The 24,152-nt window shown below is 39.7% G+C and overlaps 1 protein-coding gene across 2 annotated transcripts in view; it reads right to left on the bottom strand.

Annotated features, from left to right (window-relative positions):
- The window catches only part of CTDP1 (CTD phosphatase subunit 1), a 104,126-nt gene extending 80,682 nt beyond the window's left edge, over nucleotides 1–23,444 (bottom strand). The window contains exons 1-5 of one of the 2 annotated variants that reach the window (XM_061449622.1): nucleotides 23,011–23,444; nucleotides 8,018–8,101; nucleotides 4,523–4,616; nucleotides 3,020–3,148; nucleotides 1,543–1,693 (exon numbers count right to left, since the gene is read on the bottom strand). In XM_061449622.1, the coding sequence (XP_061305606.1) occupies nucleotides 1,543–1,693; nucleotides 3,020–3,148; nucleotides 4,523–4,616; nucleotides 8,018–8,101; nucleotides 23,011–23,336 (784 nt within the window). In that variant the 5' untranslated portion in view covers nucleotides 23,337–23,444. Of the gene's footprint in view, nucleotides 1–1,542; nucleotides 1,694–3,019; nucleotides 3,149–4,522; nucleotides 4,617–8,017; nucleotides 8,102–10,188; nucleotides 10,322–23,010 lie in introns of those variants that run through there. The other variant, XM_061449623.1, reaches the window with a different exon arrangement.
- Nucleotides 23,445–24,152: the final 708 nt, after the last annotated feature.

Here is a 24,152-nt window from a genome sequence, read left to right as displayed (position 1 = left end):
CACTCTTCTCCCTGGCTCTGAAGCTTATTTGCTATATGTCTTCCTTACATCACTGGGTATACACCTTCTAACCTTAAGCCACATGCAGATTTTTGGCACACAGATCCAAGTAAGGAATCTTGCCCACCTACTTTCCTTTACCAGTTACTTAGACCTAGCATATAAAAAAAACATTCCCCTTTTGCTACACAAGAAATAACCACACCAAGGAGGAAGCAAGGTACAAAAGTGTTAACGCATTAGCTGTATACAACATATAATCCAACAGTGAGACTGACAAAGCTTTAAGAAGATTCTTCTTCTTGGTCAAAAAATAGTAAGTAATGTAGAAATGTTCACTTGGATGGGCAGGACAGGATATGCCTTCCTGAACTTTCAAGGAAAATCAGCTGGAGACCACAAGCAGGTATCACTTCCTGATTTGAGATTTCTGTAATTATAAGCATCTTCTGTGGCTTGTTTAACAAGCATGAAGAATTCTCTACTTACACAATTCTTTTCTAAACTGCTCTAGTGCTAACTAGGATAGTTAGCTAACTACTCTGGAATGTTCCTTTCTTGCCAAGAAGTGGGATCACTGGGATAGCATTGCTCAACACACTTGGGGCAACCTGACAAAAAAAGCAGGTATGAAAGACAAAAAAGCTAGGAGACACAGAATAGCAGCCAGGACAGTCTGACATACAAAGTCACAAGCTAAAACAATGTGAGTTATACTGTCTTAGTCTGACAGACTTCATACAGGAAAGTCTACACAAAAAATGCTATTCTGTCAAGGCACTGAAAGCAAATTTTACAGTTTAAACCCAGGGTAACCCTCCTAACATGAATTTGACTCATGTTTTCACAAGAGGGTAGGTTTCTTTTACAGTTGCTGGAAGGAGGTAAGCATTTCACTCAGTGACCCACACCACAGACTACTAATGCTATAATTTAAATGTAAGTTTTCAGTTACTAGGAGAAAACAATTCTACGTTCTTGAGGAAAAATATGTGAAAATATTGCTAGATCTGTGTTTTTCCTCAAATAAGCACATCTCAGCTCCAGAACACAAACAGAACTTCTGTAAATAGATTTTTAGCAGCCAAACTTCCTTTGGTGAATGGGAACAGCAGGGTGTATGTGGGTGAATGTACGTGCGGGTATGATCCCCACAGGAAGAGAGAATTTCATGTTGTTGATTTTTATGGAATTACTTTAGATCTTAAGACAAGTGATTTGCAGATCATTTTTAGAGTCCATCAACGTGATTTCTTAATTAAATAGGAAGGCACTAGTTGTCATGCCACAGTCTAATTCTCTAACCATCAGGGAAGCAAAAAAAGCATGTCTGAAAGGAAGAAAAGGATTATTTCTAAAATTACAGGCCATACAGCCACTGCCTTGTAAGTGAACCCAGAAACCTGTTTACTGAAATATCTAGGAAGTGTTTTTTGCACAAAACAAAGAACAAATACCTGAAAACAACCACAGAAAGAAAACTAGCTATATAAATATAAAGCCTGATAGCGTAAATATTGTTAAGTGTAACATGCTACTCACCTGCAATTGTATGTGCATACAGTCTGCTGCCAAAAGTAAAAACATGTAATTCATACAGCTTGGCAATTTTTTCCAGGAATTCCTTACAATGAGGACGCAAACGAGTATGCAACATAGGCTCACCTCGACCTAACTGGAAATGAAATATTCCCTAGAAGAAAAAGCATGTTTCATATTATCACGATAACAAACAAAAACGTCAGCATTCCAGAAGTGCTATTCCCTCTTCCATCACTTTCACTACTTTTATTTGGTCTGACTAGGCTAAAGCAAGTTTTAGCCACAAAGACTATGTGGATGAATAAAATCCAAAGCATGTTTTTGCTCTGTACCAGCCAGTCCAACACAAAAGTTTCCAGTGTACCTTCCTGCATTTGAAAAAGTTTATGATCAAGGTAGCTTCCATTCAAATCTTATGGCAAACCAATCTGAACAAAGCAACCTGAGAAATTTCTCAGAAAGTTCAGGATCCCAATCCAATCAATATCATTCAGTGAACTTCACTCAGATTAGTTTTAGTACATACTGGGCTCAGAGAAAGACTTTGTTGGATGAAAAAGCATTATGTCTACGGAAATACACCATCAGATAGCAAACCAGGAAGGAATTTTGCTGATAAAGATCCCAGATAAAAATCTCACAATCTTTTAAAAATGTTTTTGTTTAAACCATTTATTTATATAGATGAAGGCAAAGCCTTTCAAATAGACAAGTTCTTTCGATCTTTAAGCTGAACATTCACTCTCCCTTTTCCTCTCAATTACAAAGTACATTTACAGCTTGCTTTTTCCTAGCAGGAGTTAATGCATGTTGAACTTACTGGACATGCGCAAATGCCAAGAGTTAAAAAAAGAGCAATCATGCAGCTGTAGTTTGCATGACAAGTTTGAATTTGCATCCTCCTTTACAAGACACTGTAGATACATTCTAACATGCTTTTTTAAAATTATTTTAGTTTTTTTTAAGTTTCCAAGCTGGAAATGTTACAAGCCAATAGTCCCCATCAGTGCAATGACGAATGTTTCAGGAAGAATTAAATATAAATAGCAACACCTGAATTCGTCTCTCACCCCAGAAAAACAAAATTAAAGAAAAAAATCTCTAGACATAGTCAAGGAATGACAGATGTAGTAACACACAGGCTTATCCAAAGAGGGACTTCAAACAGTAATTCACTATATCCACCTCAGACATGGAGGGGAAAAAAAAAAGGTCTCATTACTGAGTACTCAGCTTGTGAACTGCAGAGGAGGGAAAGCAGACATTAAAAATAGCTACCTGAAACTTCTCAAAGTTTGGAAGAAAACATACCGTCAGTTTAAATGCACAGAAAAAAGGAATACATTTCAGAGGACTTATTTCTCATTTTCTGTTAGTCTTCAACTACAATTTTACCTAATCATGAAACCATCATTTAAATACTGTTAGAAATATTCCTGTTGTTACTTTGGTTTGAAAGTTAACACCAAATACTTACCTTATTAGACATTTGCTGGCAGTGCTGCTCTGTAGTATGGATCAATGTCTGATCCAAATCTACCATGAGCACCAGTTTTCGATTTCGATGTAGTCGCTGTTGATCTTCTCTTCCTAGCTGCTCAGCTTGCTGTAACAAAACATTCATAACTAAGCTTAGAAGAAATAAATTAGATTTATTGCCTTTTGTGCACTGTAAAATTAAGAAGGTCTCATACAAACTAACTGCATTAGAAACAATGCTTCAACATAACTGTAGTGATGGCAGCCTTGCCAGCATTTATTCCACAGAAAAAAAAAAAATAAATTCCCATAGTCTACTGTCAGATCTTTGTGACACTAGTAACTCTTAAAATTGATAAACTCAAGGACTTTCAAGGTTAATAAATAACCACTGAATTACTTCAAGGCCAGGAGCCTTGAGAGGAAACAGTAATAGCTTTGGGGTACACAAAGGACAAGTTTATCAGCTGGTCTGAAAACTTGCAATTTTGTATCAACTGGGTACACTACAGCTGACAACGCTAGGCTAAGTATAAAACTAAACTGCTAATGACAAAAATTAAAATAAATGACAATTCAAGATTAAAGAATAAATACTTTCAGACATACATAATTAGATTACATAGTTCCGTGTGGGCACTGCTGTCAAAGACTTTATACTCTGTTAAATCTGAGTTGAAGTTTACTCCGCTTCTGCATGTTTCCAAACCTTAGAAGTACCACATGAAGCTCTGTTTGCCTTAACCACGTCTGATAGTAAGCTGCTTTTAAGTTTAGCTGTCTGTGGATAAAGTTAAGTGGAGTGTTATGAAGAAGCAGGGGTCAAATGCAAACTGCCCTTTGAAACACTCCTCTGGATGGGGACACTTCTAATGCTTCTATCTTCGCATTTCTTCTTATTGGTGCTCTTCAAAGAGTTTAGAAAAAAAAATAATCAAGCTGGTAAAGAAGATAAATAGAATGTTTATCTTCAAAATAAACATGTCTTTGCCTCTAAAGAAACTGAGGGTTGAACAAGCATATTTTGATGACTCAGCTGAATTGAACAGTTAAAAAAAATATTTAACATGCAGGTACATTGGTAACAAACTAGCTTTTCTGTATCTAGTGGGACCAATTTCAAGGTGAAGGGTAAAGCTGTTTTAAACACACTGCCAGCTCCCAACACCTTTCAGCTAGTGGAAACAAAACTTGCCACAAACTGCTCATTCTTAGAGACAAAAACATCAAAGTAGTAATTCTCAGGCTGCTGTCACAAAAGTGTCATCTTTTCAGTGCAAAGCTCTAAAAGAACACTATAAACCTGATAATAACCGATCTGAATTACGGTAAACACACAAAACCCCTGAGCTACTGATGCTTAACACCAAATTCCTCTTCAGAAGGAAGCCAAACTTTCTGTATGAAGTATACAGAACATTGAAGACATTCCGATAATGAAGCTTCTCAACTGGAGAGCTATAGTGAAAGGTATGAATCAAGAAAGCATGATGATACTTACCTCAGAGCTAACTTTCAGCTCTGGAACACTGTGAACCATAGACACAGTTGCTGTTGATAATGGCACATTCTGTTTTCCATTCTTGTTTTGTATCCTAATCATGCAGGGAAAAGAAGCACCAAAAGAGAGAGTAATAGCTTAGTGAAAAATGAACACTAAAATCTGGAGTATCAAACTAGTCTCCACCAAAAAACTACTTTGACTAATATACTCTTCTTTCAAATTCTTGCTAATGTAAGTCACTAAACCAAATGGATAAATGGATAGAGATCAAAGCAGTTCACCATAAAAACCTTTCAAAAATCATCATGATTAGTTATGCTTCCATATAATTATTTCATTAAAAATGACACTAGGATGAAACAGACATCTACGTACTGATTAGCATTAGAAAATAGTTACAAAGTATAACAACCACTCAAATTTAAATGTTTTTTCTTTTTCTGCAATCTCTCAGCATGCAATTATCCACTTTTCTCCAAGTCAGACTATAAAATAAATGTAAGCAAAGGACAGGCAAAATTACTCTTTATGCTACTTACACGTGAATGCTGCCTCAAGAAAAACATCCAAAAAATACCCATACATGCTTTTTCCTTTAGCACAGAGTGAAGTACTACATGTGTGTGCCTGTACTTTATGTGAATTTTATCCACACACAGTCTTAGTATTCATATAATCACATACAGATGCATGTATATACAGATAAATATCATTAATATTAATATATAGACTGAATAGTAATTTCTAATTTTAATGAGAAATATTATTACATACAGTATATATATTCTCATTTTTTTGTGTGTATATATATTTATGATAAAGTGTGTGTGTACACACAGAAGTATGAAATTCCTTGAAAACTTATCGAGTAACACCACTGCTATCATCAGTATCACTAGTTTACAGCTTACAAAGATCAATTTCTTGGGAACTGTGGTACCTAATTTTAAAGACATTTATGGTTAACCAACATTAAAAATACTATCACACAAGTTTTGTCCTGTGTGTCACATGCACATCTCTTAATTCTCACAAGTACCTGTCCTACAAAAGGCAAAATTTGATATCAGATCTACAACCAGAATTAAATTTCACCCAGTTTTCACTTCATGACAAGCAAGCACCTGAGGAAAAAAATATTACTTAGCTGTGTTGAAGCAGACACAATCACAGTCAGATATGCTTCTGCTGTACCTTAGGGCTTGGAAGCACAAGAAACAAAAGACAGGTACTTCCTTTGGTCCTAAGATTACATGCACATTCTACCATGTTACATCCTTTACTTCAGAGTTCAGAACATCTCTTATATGCAACAATGAATGGTATTTTAAATGAGCCTTTAAAAGAGATGAACTGTTTCCAGACCATTTGTTGAATAAGCATAAGAATTAGTTAACAGAAAGGATGTACCACTAAACAACACCCAACAAGCTGGCAGTGAAATGGCTTTACTCACTTCAGGCAAGGAAGGCAATTAATACATATGCTTTTGAACTGCCATCTGACATAGGCTCAGCAGACCTAACACATTCCTCCATAGGTATAAGCTACTTTGTATAAAATGAAGATAGCTGAGGTAGACAAATATTAATTGAGAAAACAGATTTCACTGCATATCCTGAATTTACCTAGATTTTTAATGAAAGAGCAGCATAGCAGTATTTACATGTGATAGTATTCAAACCTCAAAACAAGCATTCATTCAGGGCAGGCAAAAACCTATTTGCTATTATCCTAACTTTCAGTTAGGTTTCTTATTTTACCAAATACTACTTAACAGTCTTAACAGTCAACTTTTTATGAAAAGTCATATCCAAACCACTAACAGGGTTACATATTGCACAACATTTAGTCCACTTGTGCTGGTTTATCGGATAATGTTCACAAAATAGTTCTTAATAATGACTATGAATTAAAATGAAACCAAAGTATTTCCTTCAAATAAGCATACAACATTCATTTCTAAAATCCAGTCTATTATACAGCCCACTCTGGAAAGAAGCTGTTGAATTAGTAATTTGATATGTGTAAGCAGAATTCTCTTTACCGACTGTATTAGCAATAAGACAGAGTTTATACAACCATCTTTTGAATTTGCTTTCTTTTTGGCCTAAGGCTTAAATTCCTTTAGTTTCATGTGAGAACATTTGAAAAAAAAAAAGAAAAAAAAAATCTAAACCAGCTTTGAAGCCTTACATTGGAAGCACTGCAGACAAGCTGGCTCTCATTACGATACAGTACAAATGAAGTAAGATCACATGGATGAAACTACTATTACTTCACAACTATTTATACCTCTACAGGTAGAATACCCAGGTTTAAGTCACTGCTGACATGCCTTACAACTCTTAACCTCAGTTATGAGCACATAAAAAGCAAAGTAGAATACACTGTGATGGGAATGAGTCTGTATGCATGCTCTTCGCATTTTCTACCTAAGTTAGCAAGTTACACCACAACATCTACAGAAAGAGAGCATGCAGTTATTAAGTCATAAATTTGTAACATGAATTGTAACTCAAGCATCCACATGGCATCTTATTCACCCATACTTCTAGTTATGAATCCCTGTAATGACTAAAAAGTATAGTTCTAAATAATGCCTCTGTGACTACAGCGACATATATGGGGGGAAAAAGGGTACACATTTGTAACAGTGGCACAGAACTTGCCTATTCTGTCTTCATGTCTTGGTTTTATCCAAAACGAACACAGATTCTTGCCTACAAGCAGCAATTTTTCAGTAAAGATATACACTTTATTAAATGATCACACTATTAATAATGTGATCAAGAATTAATATATTCAGACCACTCAATTTTAATCAACAATTTTATAAGCCAATCTCAATAGATTTTTTAATCAAATGTGAGAAGTGCTTTGTGCTGAAATTTAACTTTTAGAGGAAACTCCCTCTCAACTTTGCTTATAAGAGCACTCTGTATGTTAAGCACCTACTTACGTTAGGCAGTTTGAATACCCTTTTTCCTCCCTACTAGCATCTACATCTTCAGCTACCCTCAAGATTCACAACTACTAAGACTCAGAATACAGAAGCAAAGACCACAGCAGCCTTGTAGCAGCTTTCCAGTAACTAAAGGGGGCCTAGAAGAAATCTGGAGAGGGACCTTTCTACAAGGGCATGTAGGGAAAGGACAAGAGGGAACGGCTTTAAACCAAAAGAGGGGATATTTAGGTTAGATCTGAGGAAGAAGCTCTTCCCTGTGAGGGTGGTGAGGCCCTGGCACAGGTTGCCCAGAGAAGCTGTGGATGTGCCATCCCTGGCAGTGTTTAAGGCCAAGTTGGATGGGGCTTTGAGCAACCTGCTCTAGTGGAATGTGCTCCTGCCCATGGCAGGGGGGTGGAACTGGAGGGGCTTTATGGTCCCTTCTAACTCAAACATTCTACAATTCTATGAAATTAGAAAACAAAGAGCTTGGATTTCTAATCACAAGCTAGGAGAGGCTGAAAAAAAGAGCTGAAAATACTTACTGAGTCAAGTCCTGGCCACATTCTGCACACAAGCCTTTCATAACAACAGGATGGCTGCATCCTTCCAGTCTCACCAAGACACCTCTGGAAAAGATGTAGGCATTACACTTATTGCAGGCTGATTTCACACACTCAGATTAATGATTTCATGTTGAAAGAGTTCAAAGAATAATTTCTGGTTATTATTTGAGTGCCAGTCCCATCAGATACATACTTTTGCCCTGGTTTTTGGAAAAAGACACTAAGTATTCAAATTATTTAATTTCACACCTTTAAAAGTCACTGAAACATTTATCAATGTCAGTTTCTAACCTTAGTTTAGCAAAGAAATTAAATATATTAACAAAACAAGCACTGTCTTTCAAGAAACAGCTTACATTCAATTAGATAAAACTCCCCATTAATATGCTACTGAGCTACACAGTAATGTAAATCAAATATGGAATCTTTAGATTCATAGAATCATTTAGGTTGGAAAAGGCATCAAGATCACCAAGTCCAACTGCAAACTTAACGCTACCAAGCCCACCACTAAACAATGTCCCTAAGCACCACATCTACATGTCTTTTAAATACCTCTAGGGATGGTGACTCCACCACTTCCCTGAGCCACCTGTTCCAGTGCTTGACAACCCTTTCAATGAAGAAATTTTTCCTAATATCTAATCTAAACCTCCCCTAGAGCAGCTTGAAGCCACTACCTCTTGTCCTATTGCTTGTTAGTTGGGAGACTGACCCCACCTCACTATAACCTCCTTTCAGTAGCTGTAAACAGCAGTATGGTCCCCACTGAGTCTTCTCCAGACTTAACAACCCCAGTTCCCTCATAAGACTTATTCTCTGGACCCTACACTAGCTTTGTGGCCCTTTGGACACACTCCAGCACCTCAATGTCTTTCTTGTAATGAGGGACCCACGCAGTATCCAAGGTGTGACCTCACCAGTGCCAAGCACAGGGGGACAAGATCTATAGTGATTTCATCTTTGTTTATTACTTTTTTGTGTCATGGCAGAAACATATATCGATTCAGTTGTTTCACAAAAGTATCTTAATTTCCAATCCTTACGGCTTGGATTGTCAGTTACTTTAAAATAAAGACAGACAAAAGGATACTTTAATTCTTTCTTACACACAATGGCTAAAACAAACCAGAAATTAGACCTTGATGTGCAGCAGGTACGTGTGACGTTTACTTCTGAAAACTGCTCAGAAAACAAAGTTTGCTTTTCAGTTGAATGATCCAACTGAAGCATTCCATTGTTCAACTTCCATTCTTGAAATTCTGAGTCTTGAAAATACCATCATTTATTTCCTCTAAATTACTCGAACAGTCATTATGAGAGACTATAGCTTGGCTATAATTTCCACATATATTCCTAAATTCTGAAATACTGCAAAATTTCTCAAACTCTGTGACTATGAGCTGCATCAGCTCTCTAATATTTTAGAAAAATAAAAAGCCAAGCAGCTAAATAAAAACAAATAAAATAATCCAGGCTCTTCACAACATGGTTGCAATGTTTGCTCTTTGGCTTCAAATCTGTATTGCAATAAGCAGACAGCACCAGGGAGTAAACTGATTTGCATGCTCAAATCTTCCATTTGTATATTTGGCTATTAAGCGTTTGGGAATTCCAAAAGAAAATCCACTTTCCAAATGTCACTGCATCTGCTTACTTCCAGTGTGTCTCCCGTTTCTCAATGACCAGAAGACTGATAACCCTACTAACAAAACTGCAGTTAGATAGATACCCATGCTGAGGATTTTTCCCTTTTTGAAAATAAAAACTAGATTCAGGTCAGGTTTATTTAAAGAAAAGTCTTCACAAGCCATCATACTACCAGTATTGCAACTTGCAAAAGTACAGATCTATTCCCTTCACACTAGCAGTCATCATCTGCTTGGAAATGATACCTCTTCTTTCTGTGTAAGCATTTTGGATCTCCTTCTTTTAAGCACAGTATGTATTTCACAGAAAACAAATAATAAATCACCAGTCCTGGTTTTGTACAGGAACTGCATGAGAGACAAGCTGGTTCTGTGGCCCATCGCTATTGGAACTTCATTGTTTGATTATTTAGTTCTCCTCTCACCCCCCATGTTTGTATTATTTCACTTGACTTTTCTTCTCTCCCCTCCCTTTAGGCAATATGTCTGCCTTGCTTTTACCTTGATTCATCACTAAGCTCCTTTTTAGGCTACCAACTCATGCTAAGGACCATGTCAAAACTGCTCATCTTCAACCTGTGTTCAGTGTATGAAACTAAAATTACAGATACCTAAAAGGCCAAAAAAAAAAAAAATAAACTCACATTATTAGTTACAGAAATGTGTGTAAGAGTTTACAGCGACCAAATTTTTTCCTGAACTATCAAAAACTAATTAAATTGGCACAAAAGTCTTTTGATGCCAGCTTAGAAGCCAAAATACCTTCAGGTATTCTCTACGTTGCATTCGAGGTTAACCTCACATTCCACGAATGCAGTAGGAGGAGCTGGTATACTCCTGGGCTCGCTCAGGTATGATTCAAATTAGGACATGCAAGAATTTCCATTCATGTGTAGGTACACATCATCTCATCCTTCTGATTTCAATAGAGATTCCTACAAGAGAACTAGAGTTCTGAAGTTGCTTCTGAACAGCACCTCTTTACCTTATCACATGCCAAACAGCACTGCTAAATATCAGTTCTGTCCCTGCACGTTTAAATAGGACCATAACACCCATTTTATGATGCTTGCTGGTGGTAAATAATACAGCATATCAAGTGCTCTGTCATACCATTCTCTATACTGATGTTTAGATGCCCTTAACCCAAAGGGCAGAGGAAGACCTCTAGAGCACTGTCAAACTTCTGATCACTGTACAACCAAGCTGGTCACATTCCAAGTTCAACTCTCAGGATCTTAAGCAGACTTCTCAGAAGGAAAAGCCAAGACAACCCACATACTAAATGCTTCAGAAAGAAGGCCTGAACTCTACTAAGGCTTAAGCATGCTTTAATGTTTTACTCAGTTAAGTTATGGCATATATGCTTCAATTACTATAAAAGAAATATACCTTGGAAGAACAGGCATGGAAATGAAGTAAAACTACTTTCATGAATTTCAGACCTGGAAACACTCCTTTTGCTGTTGAAGTAAGGGATTTTCAAAATACACTGGCCAAGACCCAAGACAATTACCAGACAAGAGCAAGCCGAATCAAAGTGTGTATGTCTATCTTTAAATGGCTGCATATACAAATAGGGGTTCAGGTTTCTGCTTGTTCTCTGGGTCATAAGTGAAACCCGCTTAAAGAACGGAGCCACTCCCTACTTCCATTTCTGGAGAGAAGAAACAGATATCCCCAAATCTGAAGAATTACAGTACTTTCTACTGATGGCAGCATTAACAATATTACTTTTTCTCCCCAGCACCCACAAGAGATGCAAATTCTTTTCCCAGTTTTACAAACTGTCACAACAGGCCAAGTAAGCCAGGCACTGGGGAAGAGTCACACAGCTGTGAAAGGCACATTTTTTTTCGGGGGGGGGGGGGGGTGTATCTGTAAAAAGAGTTGATCATACCAGGATCCACCCTCATAGCCAAAGGACTGCAAGAGGACAGCAAACTGCTCACACAGTTTAAGTTAAGAAAATATATTGGGGTTTAAATGAAACTTGAACACATAAATAAAGAAACCCACTCTAGGATCTTATACACATTCTTTCCAGATGTGCTTATAAATAAGAAACAGAGACACTAGGTCCAATGATTTTGTTGCAATGATCATGGATAGGGACAGACATTTAATAATGGCCTCAGGATGCAGACAACCATAAGCCCTTTGCTGTTCTCCCAGCACTTCCACAGTTTGACTGTTTCTAAAACAAGTCTTTTAACAATATCTGCTTTCAATCAGCAGCATGGGAAAGAAAATAAAATGGGAAAGCTTTCATGAAATTCAATACAGACATTTTGCTTTCATTAACAGAGGAAGTCAATGCCTGTGCTAATTCGAAGGCCTGGTCATTAGTGCTGACTCCAAATGCAGGAACTGTATCAAGCACTGCCGTGGTGTGGTTCCTGGTAGGTTAATTGCAGTGGGAAAGCCAGCACAAAGCTCTCGTATCTATGCTACTCTTCAGTTGTAGCAACCAGTTAATTGAATCACTGAAATGACTTTGCTACAAACAAAAAGCAATACCCTACAGGTTTCATGTTGTTTTGGTTGTTTGGGTTTTGGTCCCCTGTTGTCTCCCCTCTCCTCCCCTCAGCATGACCCAACACTTCCTGCAACAAAGAATGACAGCAACAAGTGCAGGAGTTACAGAAACAATAACTTCTTAAAAACTAGCTTATCATGGTTGGGGTGAGGAGGGGTGAGGGATTGGCCAGCCGAAGCACACAGATACAATGGCCATGAGACAGCTCTACTGAAGAAAACCATGGAAGACCTGTACCTTAAAGGTACCCAGCATAACATGTTAACATGTTATCTCTGTTATTCAGAACTAGTCTAACTTCAGTTAACCACAGCCTTCTGTTACAGCTTGGTTCCACTTCCAGAGGCAACTGCTCCAATGGCTTGCACTCAAAGAATGGCAATGGACTGCTCCCCATCCCCTCCAGAGCTCCCTCTGAAAGCCCAACCTGCTCCTTTTGCATTTCCAAAAAGGACTACTGCAGTACCTTGGGAGGCAGAATAATTGACCATCCCTTTCCAGGTTTGCTGTCAGGTTTAGAATCAAAGCAGCCGATAGAAGAGTCCAGCAAGGGTGACTGATGGGAAAAGATCAATAGTGTAAATGTTTTTACATACAGGGCTAAAACTAGCTTGCCTATCTGTTCAAGGCTAGCTTGAACATCTCCCTGCCATGAAGACCTAAGTTTTATTTATTAAAGTCTTTTTCAAGGAACCATGCACTGGCATAGAAAATACAGTGCAATTTTCCAAATGTGTGAATGAGAAAATAGACAAAAGTTACAAGACAAAGCTACTGCCCTGCACTCACTTGCATCCCATAGGTATCTGTCAAAAGCCAAGAGATTGCTGGGTTTCCTCAAATCAGTTAGGGGTAAAGACAGATGACACATACCCCAAGTTGTTACAGTGATCACTTAAAGCCACTGTCCTCAATCTGATGCTATCCGACCTTGCAATTAGCATTAGAAGATATGAAACTGTTTCAGTGCAGCAAAATGAGATTCTGGCATACAGGTAAATCTGATGCTATCCGACCTTGCAATTAGCATTAGAAGATATGAAACTGTTTCAGTGCAGCAAAATGAGATTCTGGCATACAGGTAAACAAACACTCTCCCTGGTCCTGCAGCATGCTGAAGGGAATGTTACTGGCAAATTATCAAGGGGTGAAATTACCAAATGAACACATCTCACATCAATGGTTATTAACATCAACTATTACTGAATCAAGGAACTGAACGAGAACAAAGTACATTTTAGCTGTCATGAGACTACAATGGCAGACAGATAAAGTTTGATTCAACTTAGAGCCTGCTTCTACAATTTCATTTACTCGAATTTGTGAAACACCAACATTTTTGCTAGCTTATACTAGAACAACATTTTGTGGTATGTGGCTGCAGCATTTACAACCATTTACAACCACTAGAAAGAGCATTCAAGCCCAATCTACATCAAGCCACAGCCCCTGTTAAGTATGACTCCAGTCTGTAACAAGAATTTTTCAAAGCTTTAATCACCTTGAAATCACCATGTAAGTAATTCCTTAGATATTTAACTGTTGTATTTATTTAACCCTCATCACTATCTTTGAAGAAGCAGAGAGAGTCCTTGAATAATGGATTAAAAATACCAAGGATGACAAGCACACATGGCTCTTGCTCCTACTGGCAACACACGGCCCATAGCCTCTTCCAGATGCTGCAAGAAACTTGTCTCATCAGTTCTTTAAAGAAGCCACTTGATTTATCCTCAAGGACAAGCAAGCAGAAGTCTGTATTTCAAATACGTGGGAGTCCCAGAGGCCTATAAGAAAATCATGGGCCTTGAGATTGCTATTTTTTTCCCCTCCCTGTTAAGAACAAACCGTTCATAATTATGAGTTAAAAAGTGAACTTCAAAACACTTTAGAAGAGAAAAATGACTTTTCAGGTTTTCTATTCTACTTTCCAGGCAAGATATCCATTCAGGTTTAGACATAGGTTATGAGCACCAAGAAAAACTTAGGCCCAGAGTTTCTGGATTTTATTTATAATCCAAAAGATATCTTAAGCATGAAGTAAGTCTACTTCCATGATTGGCAAGTCTTTAAGAAGCATTTCCTTTTTTTTCTGGAAGAGTTTGGCATTAGAAGGAAGGAGGTAACCCTTTCTAACCCTCCATGCACACATCTATGGATAACTTCTTACATATTAGAAATTAATACTGCAAAATAAAAAGGTACAAAAAAAACCAACAAACCCCAAACAAACCAACCAACCAAAACCAACAAACTCCAAGAGATTTCACAGCCTTCTTCGCATAAAATCCAGTAAGTCTTTCAAGTACTATTTGGAATAGCTTAGAACATTTTTTAGCTAAAATCTATTCAGGAGAACTCAAAAGTACCTTAAAAAAAAAAAAAAAAAGAAGCACTTCTCCATACTTTTGCATAAAATACTCTCAAAGTTCACACAGAATTAATTTAGAAGTACAGAGTTAAGAGCTCACATCTTTCTAACTTGTTTCTTTACTATTAAGTGCAACTTCTAACAGTAACAGAATAGGCTGTCACATCTCAGTAACTCACTGAAGCAGCAGTTCTGCAGACAGATCCCCCCCATCATTACTGTCAATTATTAACTTTACTGTTTCATGTAATTGCGTTTCTACTGCCAGCTGTCTCACACCGCAGCATTAGCGGTCACACACCACTTCCCAAATACTTGCATCACAACTCTGAGAGCTGAGACACTGTATATAACAGCTTAATGCTAGAAAGACTGGAAAATACCTTGTGTTCATACATGGGTTACATATTCTTAACTGAAGAGATGTCTCTCACATGAAGCAGTAACAGTAAAATCAAAGTGAATGCATGTCCCTTGACTACACTTAACATCAGAACCTTACACCAAGTACAGAAACTTGACTGGAAAAGTCCCATGGGCTGTCAAACTTCTGACAGCATCTCTAAGGGCTATTTGCAAATTCTACACACAAGCATCAAAGCAACCATGATGACCGAGTGTAGATTAATGCCAATTACAGCTAGAAACATAACACATCATCATCAGCTTCCTTCTACCACATATCTTAGAAAAGTAACAATTATGCAGGGTATAAAAGATGTTCTGAAATAGCTAAAACACAGTAGCTTTAAGAACATGTCCAAATTTAAAAACCATAGCTGTGGTTTTAATATAAATACCCAGGATTTTCATTGTTACACTAAAGAAGGTGTTTCATTTTTTTATGATTTCCCTCTCTTAGTATCTCATGAATCCACTGCCATCAGCACCTGCTTGGATAAGAATCACAGGGTAAAAGCAATAAATAATATGGGTTTAAAAAAAGGAGACCAGTCAAAACAGAAAAGCTGGCAAGGGAAAAATGAGGCATGGTACAGCTCCTAAGAAAAATCTACTTGCTGCTTTCAAATGAAATATTTTTACAAAGCTTATGTTATCCCAGGATCCATTTTCTAAACCACTAAGTATAACTTTTAGCACACGTACTTCAAGATGAGTTCATTAGTTCAGCAAGTCATCTGACAGCAAAATCAAACATCCAAGTCATCCAAATCTATCCATGGAATAAATATACATATGTATGATGAATACTGCCAACCTAACTGGCATTTATGCAAAAGATGAAGTGGCAGAGAGGTGATAATAGATCCTTCTAATCTACAGAAGGCCAATTAACATAAACCCGCAATTTTCTAAAACCACACTTCAACTTTCACATCAGCTACTAAAGAGCAGTAGTCACAGCGGAAGTGCTGCAAAGCCAGATGACAACAGTCTTGAAGTAATCCCGTTTCTGACTCCTTTTTGTTCTTTTCAGGTGTATACCTTCTCAAATGCCCCACTTCTCCAGGAAAAGGCACATAATTTCCCCTTATCTCAGACCAATTTACCATTGCATTCCTCCTACCCCCAGGCAAGATTACCTGAATAGATTTGATCTGCCTTCTGCACCTGCAAGCCTACAGCTAGAGAAACGTCTACAGACGAACACCAAACAACCAGAACACCAAAGGAATGATTACTGAGAGAGTCTGACATACACAGAGGTAGCAGCAAAGCGGTATAGGCGTTTTTTGCTTCTTACTGTGAATATGAAATCTGGGAGGATCTTGTGACCCTTCCTCCTCTGCCTTAGAAAGATCCATCTATTAAGAGAGAACATTACACCTTCTCCAAACATTTCATTATGTTCTCCATTAGAACTTGAGCAATCATGGTCCCTTTGTTATTTCTGAGAATCCTCAAGTCTCACAGCTTCTTCCCCTCCTTTTCCTTTTGGATATTGCGGTAAACTTATCTTGACACTTCCTTATGTATACATTTTCCTCTGGAGTTGTTGCTAAGCCAACGAATACACTTACGAAGGAAAACGTAGTAACTCTTAACACCCTTGAAAGCACTTAGGAACATGACTGTCATACATTATGCAGCAGCGTTCAAACCAGGAAACAGCAGCTTCACATTTGTCAACAGCCACATGACAATATACACTCTCAGGACACCTAACAGCATCACGAGAGCCCAGAAACACATTCCAAAACCAAAGCACAACAGATTAGAATGCTTTATATGCTCAGCATATAAAGAGGTAGTATTATAAATAGCTGTGAAGTTACCTGGAAAGTTAATTAAGTTCTCGTTTACTGATGCCTGCCTTGGCTAGAAATGCTCAACCATCTCTCCTGTGAATGGGGATTTATGCAGTTCACATGTAATTTTTAAACTACAAATCACAACACAAACATACAGGCACTATTCATTTTAAATGTCTAAATCACTGCCTTATTCTACAGTTTTTCTAAAAATAATAAAAAAATAGTAGAAAGGCAATTTATTATTAGTGTATCCCATGCTTCCCTTAAAAAAGGGATACTATAAAAAAACCTGATGTATAAACTGTAATCTACGTGGTTTACTGTGATCTTTTCCACAGTAACACACAAAATAAAAGGGTCCTGGATCAAGGTGGTTCTGATTAATGCTATCTCATATAAATTACCCAGCATCAGCCCAGTTACCCCAAATCAAAATAATTTCAGTCCCATCAGATGACTAAAGAAAAATTTCCATCCCATTGCACTGGAATGAATACAAAACTTTTGACTTTTGTTTTGAAAATGGGTATTGATACAGGCTCCTCTTCATGTGCCCCCCCCCCCCCCCCCCCCCCCCCAGTGTTTTGGAAAATGTCAGAAAAGTGTGCTCTGACAAATGGCGTATGTATTTCACTCTGGCTAATTCCTTTTCAACAGGCTCATCTGAGGGCAACAGAAGTAGTTTCTACTGACTGGAAACAATAGTTCATTCTTTTAGATAAGCAGCACTTCATCATTAGGGGTCAGGATATAGATTCTGAGGGAAAACACACATTTGTTGAGCACTGGTGACATGGTCTAGTGTGATGTGTCCCTGCCCATGGCAGGGGGGTTGGAACTAGATGACCTTAAGGTCCTTCTCAATCCAAACCAATTCCATGATTCTATAAAACACAATGAGAAATTCTCACCCAAGTTTCACAGCATACATTATTTGTGGAAGCACCTTCCTGTCCACACACAAAAAAAAGGGGAGAACTTTTTCTGTCTTCCAAAGTCTTTCAAAGACAGACAAGTCCCTCCTGTTAGTGACAGGATCTATCCCGCCTCTTACGGTCTAAGGGTAAGATTTCCAATTCCGTAGGTCTAGGTTCAGCAAAACAAAACCTAGACAAAATGTTTAATCAAGATCCTTGAACCGTAACCTGTAAAACAATACTACCTTTCTTTCCAGGAAGTCACATATACTCCCTATATATTTAAAAAGGAAGCTGCTGCAAATTCAACTATCCACATGTGCTAGAAGACCTTAGATTAACCTTTAATTACACAAAACAGATATTCATAAAAATATTTTATAAAGTGACAACTTGCAATGCATTATCTATTAACATTCCCAAAAAGAGATCCCGAAATGAGAGGCTGGTAACTTTACTAAGCCTTCAGGCTAGAAAGTCCCAACTGAAAATATTTTAATATACTTCTAGTAATATTTAAGAATTTGCAATATCATCACCCTAAGTTCATTTTTATTTAGTGATGTTGGGTTACCAAATTACCTAAGGGGAGTCTTCCACTGGGTAAGACTGACTTAGACTATCTGAATGGCTGGCATCCCTGCTAGGGTCAGCCCATGAGTTAACACTAAACATGCAGTCATCAAATCAGAAAGGTCCAGGCAGGCATAGAATCATAGAACAGTTAGGGCTGGAAAGGACCTTGAGATCATCTAGTTCCAACCCCCCCCTGCCATGGCGGGGGGGACACCTCACACTAAGCCATGTCACCCAAGACTCTATCCAACCCGGCCTTCAACGCTGCCAGGAATGGAGCATTTACAACTTCCTCGGGCAACGTATTCCAGTACCTCACCAGCCTTACAGTACAGTCTTCGTTATATCTAACCTAAACTTCCCCTGTTTAAGTTTAAACCCATTACTCCTTGTCCTATCACTACAGCTCCAGGCCCCCTTCACATATTGGAAGGCTGCTATGAGGTCTCCATGCGGGCTTCTCTTTTCCAGGCTGAACAGCCCCAACTTTCTCAGCTTGTCTTCATATGGGAGGCACTCCAGCCCCCTGATCATCCTCATGGCCCTCCTCTGGACTTGCTCCAACATGTAAGCTGTACTACCAAGACTTCTCAAAGGAAAAAAAATAAACCTCTTAAGATAAAATTTCTAAGACAATTCAAAGCAAAAGTCTTTTCTCTCTCTTCCCTCAAACTTTTCCTAGGGGAAGGAGGAAGAAGACAAGAGACCAAGGCATCTTTAGCTAAATGATTTCCAGCACCCACCTTAATGTAAACTAGAGGCACACAGAAGCTTGAGCATCTCTTCCAGCAAACTCTCATATTAGCCTGAAGCAATCAAAAAGCCATGGCCTAAGGAAGCCACACCAAAAATAACTACAGACACAAGCTGCTACAACCACACAACTGGCAGCTTCCAAGAATGATGCCTGTTTCCAATCAAACCTAACAGAGTTAATTGATTCTCTTAGGTAAGGGAGTTCCTACAAGTTTTGCAAAAACAGATGGTCATGTAAAGAAAAGAGACTTTGTATTCTGCCGTTCAGTGCTATTAGCTATAGTGTAAGCTCCCAACTTGTTAGATGCCAGAGAAATAAAGGAGAAAAAGAAGGCAATGAAGGAGGGAAAACCCTCTCTTATAACTTGGCTCTTTTTCAATATCAAATTTGACTGAACACAAGACAGACCCATTAAAATCACGCTTCTGTAGTATGACAGGGGAGGGTACACAGGAAAAGGGTTGGAAAGATGCATACCAAACTTACAATAAGATAAAAAAAAGAACTGATCTAAAGGTTAAAAGGAGAGAGATGTATTAAGCTGTGATTGTTATTTGTTATTCAACAACCCTGTTCGCCAATGAGGGTTTGGGGTTTTTCTTAGACTCTAGTAAAGCTCATTAAATATTTGACAGGATATTATGAAAACATTTGCGTCTAAATGAAACAGAAAGTTGATTTTCCTGTAGTTTATTACAAATGTCATCACTTCAAAACAAACAGTAATTAATCAGCATTTTATTCCTCTTGAAGACTGGAAGACAAAAAGTATTGAGGTCCAGGGTTAAGTGTCTTCATCTTGGGGGGTAAACTAGACCCTGAGGCTCTGTGACATTATATATCTTAAAATATGTATCTTCCTTTGGTTATCCAATCAAGTTTATGATAAAAAAAGGTAATGACACAAAAGTCTAGTTTTAGAAAACACATTCCCACCCTTTTCCTGCTATATTCCACAAAATACAAGGAATAAATACAAGTTTTGCTTCATTAGAAATCAGATAAGTTTAAACAAGATTTTTTATTACAACTTTCATATACTTCATGTTCTGTTGAAGAATGCAAGTTTTAACTGCCGAAGCTACATAATAAGATACAAAGTTACGTGGTTTAAATGTACAGGTAATACGTATTTTGGAAGACTTTACTAATGTGAACAACAACAACGAAAAGATTCTCAGTAGCATATTCCATCAAGGGATGACTGTTTCACATTAGAAATGCTTATGTTAATATTCCCCTAAAATAAAACATTGACTCAACCCAGAATCCTGACATACCTGTCGCAGCTTCAGAATGATTAACCTTGATGGTTAACAGGCATTAAGAATACACAGAGCAGTGCAGCAGTTTTTGATGCTTGTTCCTTCTGCCACCCATAGAAATTATGCTTAATTAACAACAAAGACCTTTAATTAACTGCTTACTGTCATCCCTGATGTTTACAGTGTTAAACACCTTCCTCTCTTCAATCCTAGTTTGACATTTGATGCAAGCCTACCTCTGCTAATCCAAGCAAAAGCCACCTCCTGCCTGCCTTGGGCTGTCACCCCCACCCCTACCACCCTCTCCCCTGTGGACCATTTACACTACTGTCAGTGCCAAAAACTGCATAATCAAACGACAAGAAAATTAAGTGCTACATATGTGGAAAATTACTTTCACATAATGTAGGTTTCATTTCATGCCTGATATAAAAGAAAAATGTCCAAAAGCTCAAAATTCTTAAAAGGGGAAAACTTGTGCTAAAAGACGTCATTATTTTCAGAAATAATGACTAAATTGGCATAGGAAAAAACCTTAGCCAGTCACATTATGTATTCTCAAATAAAAAGGTTTAATCAGCTTGTGTTCTCAAGTTCTAGTGGAAAGGAAATACATTTGGAATGGAAACAGTATTTCTCCTGTTTAAGTGCCTGAGAAATATTTGCATGTATCTTTGGTTTATAGAGAATTTGGGGCTAAACTGACCAAACCTACTTTTTTTTTTGAAGGAAGCATGGATAGTTTGAATAAAAAAAAAATAAAAATCTGGAATTTATTCAGCATCTCCAGATATGTTACCTATCTTAATCACACCTGTGTACTTTAATACTGCACAACCTTAAGATATATTTAGATATTGCTGATCAGTTATGGAATGCTATTATTTCCATTCTACAAAATGGGAAGCCACAGGGAAGAGATTACATGCTCATACAAACAAAACAAACCCTTAAGTGACTGGCTCTGCTACCCTTAGATCATGCTTCTACCTCTTTGCTTGAACTTTTACATTCACCCAGTAAACACCATTACAGGATGCAACAGAAAATATACACTGGAAAGTCTGAATTCCAGAAACATAATATCCAGCAGTAGTCAATAACTTAAGAACTAACTTTTAGTGGTCTAAGATACAAATGGGTTAGAAGCCAAGAACAACAGCAAAAAAACAGTATTTATTCTCTAATTGTCTCAAAGCCAGGATGTGCCAATTATAATCAAGTGAATTAAGACTAGTCAAATCCAATAAAAGCATTGTATAAAAATTGCACATTCGAGTCCTAAATTTACACTGAGCAAGGCTAAGCCTAAAACACTGCTATATCATACCCAGCATATTTTAAATTGTTTGCATTTACCATTTAAGATATTGTTTTGGTTTTCCTCCTAAGTGCTTAGCTGACATAATGAGACAACAACACCAGAACTTTATCTCCTCTTCTGCTCAGCACTATCAAGGTTAATTTCACCATGCATATAGTATTCTAAAATTTTAGTCTGACCTAGCATTTCTTGTGCCTTTGTTCTAAATCTGATATTAAAAGATTGGCCATGTTGCACCAGATGCAACAGCAGCATGCTGATGTAGCACAAAAGGAAAGCCACAGTCTTACTCAGAAAGAATAATGCTCTGGGTAGCAAAACACAGCTTTTACCTGTTCTGTAGCACCTTATATTACTAATTTTCTCCTAAACCTTTGAGAGCACCCCCATACACAGATGTTTTGTATATACTGATGATTTTCAATCAAGAAAGTTTAGGTCTGGCAGCACCCACCCAAAAATCAAGAACTGCAATAAAAGAAAATAACTTGCTGTCATAAAACAGAGGAAGTCGAGAGTTTCAATGGTTTCCTGTTGAGAAACAATCTGCTTGAAGTACAGGGTAGCAAGCTATTACTCCAATTTAACCTAGAAATCTGAGAGGCCCTATCTATTAGCCATGTAAGACTTTAAAAGTCGGCAAACACCCAGTCTTACCAAGTCAAAACCACTTTTAAACTATGGAAAATCTCACCCATTTAATCCCTTGCTCTCCTGAAAGTTCAAATTACACCTTTTTGTTTACATTTGTGAAGCCTTACGCATTAGAACATCTACAGTATTAAAAGCATTTAGGCTTCCAACAGTATATGTACGATTTCTAGTAATTTTAAAAAATTAGCTGCAGCGCTAATTTCCATTAAAGTTCCTCCTATGGGACAAGAAATGATCCCTTTGCTACCTGAGTTCTGCATCAAGCTAACAGCGAAGTGCCCAACCCAAAAAAGCATTTCCCCTTAGTTCTGCCCCATAAGGGCAGTGCCCCGAAGCACGCGAGGGCATGCTCAGCTCTCATAGCGAATGACTCGGCTCTGAAACAAGGGACTACAGCACGATCTCCTGCACCTCTCCGGCATCCTCCTCCTCGCAAGCCTGCTTCCCGCACGTTACCCTATGCAGAGCTTCCTAGGAAGAGCCTTTCCCTGCCAGCAATTATATGGCCGAAACATAGAGCAGTGCGGGCACGGGTTTACAATCCACACTAGCGCCGTGAAGTGGAAGCGGACCTGAAGGACCGGCCCGTCCCCTAGAGCAGCAGCGCGAAACCCGCGTCCTGGGCCAGGCTCCCCGTGCTGCTAGCCGCCACCGCCGCCAGGGCCAGCCGCCTTTCCCCTCTGCCGCCGTCGCCCCGCACTCACCCGGGCGCGATGACCTGTCCGGGCCGCACACACAGCTCCCTCACCACGCCGGGCCGCTCCGCCTTCAGCTTGCGCTCGGGGCCGGCCCGCTGCGGCCGGGTGCTGGCGCCGCTGGCGGCAGGCGGCGGGGCGGCGGTGGCGGGACGCGGGGCGGGCGGCAGCGGGGCGCATAGCGCCAGTACCGACCCGATCTGCACTGCCGCCCCCACCGACACCTTCCACTCCAGCAGCCGCAGTGGCCGCGGGCCCGGCGCCCGGATCTCCGCGATCATCCCGGCCGAGCCCTCCACAGAGGGCCCATCGCCCCTGTCCGCCGTCACCTCCATCGTTCCGGCCGAAGGGAGGGGGGGGGTGGTGTCGCTATGGCGACGCCCGCTGCCGCTGGCCCGGCTGCGGGGCCGGAGTCTGGCGCCGTCGCAGGGGGGACTGGGGGGGGGGGGGGGGGGGACGGGACACAGGAGCGCCCCAATAGCCACCAGCAGCGCCGACAGGCGGCGAGGTCACGGCCTCTCTGCGCAGGCGCCGGGCACCGGCTGTCCGGCCGGTCTTAAAGGTACAGCGCAGGCAGCTAGCCCGGCGGGGATGGGGACAGGAGGAGTGAGCTTCCCATATTGGAAACTCGTTTCCGGATCCGCTCACTGAAACACCGTGGCGCACGGGAGAGGCCGGCCGGAAGGGCGGGCCGCGCGGGGTACGCTGGGAGCTGTAGTTCTCCCTCGTAACCCTGGGAGCGGGAAAGGTGCGGCGCGGCTCGGGCGGCGGCTGCGCTCTGAGGTCCGGCCCCTGCGGAGCCTTGTGGTAGCTGTGTGTTGCTGTTCGCTGCTCTCGGCTCTAACCTCCGGCCTAACTTCCGCTCTTGCCCCGGAGAGGAACGGGAGGCGGAGAATGGGAGCGCCCCTGTGTGGCCTAGGGACAGCCTCCCCCACCCGGGGCCGCGGCCTCAGGCCTGTGCCTGGGTTCCGCACCACGATGCGTTGGGCGGGCAGGGAGAAGGAGCAGAGGGTGGCCGGCAGACCTGAGCTCAGAGGCGGGCAGCTCCCAGCACACCAACTCCTACGCGTGCAAAGCCTAACCGGGTTGTCCTTGCTTATCTCCATATACGAAAATGGGCTAAGAGAATTGGGACTGTTCAACCTGGAGAA

Source organism: Pezoporus flaviventris, unplaced genomic scaffold (assembly GCF_033815535.1).
Source record: "Pezoporus flaviventris isolate CSIRO_AGI_PZ_B2104156 unplaced genomic scaffold, CSIRO_AGI_Pfla_v1 ptg000007l, whole genome shotgun sequence".
Lineage (NCBI taxonomy): Eukaryota > Metazoa > Chordata > Aves > Psittaciformes > Psittacidae > Pezoporus > Pezoporus flaviventris.
Note: the sequence above shows the minus strand (reverse complement) of the source record. Positions and strands in the feature narration are given on the sequence as shown.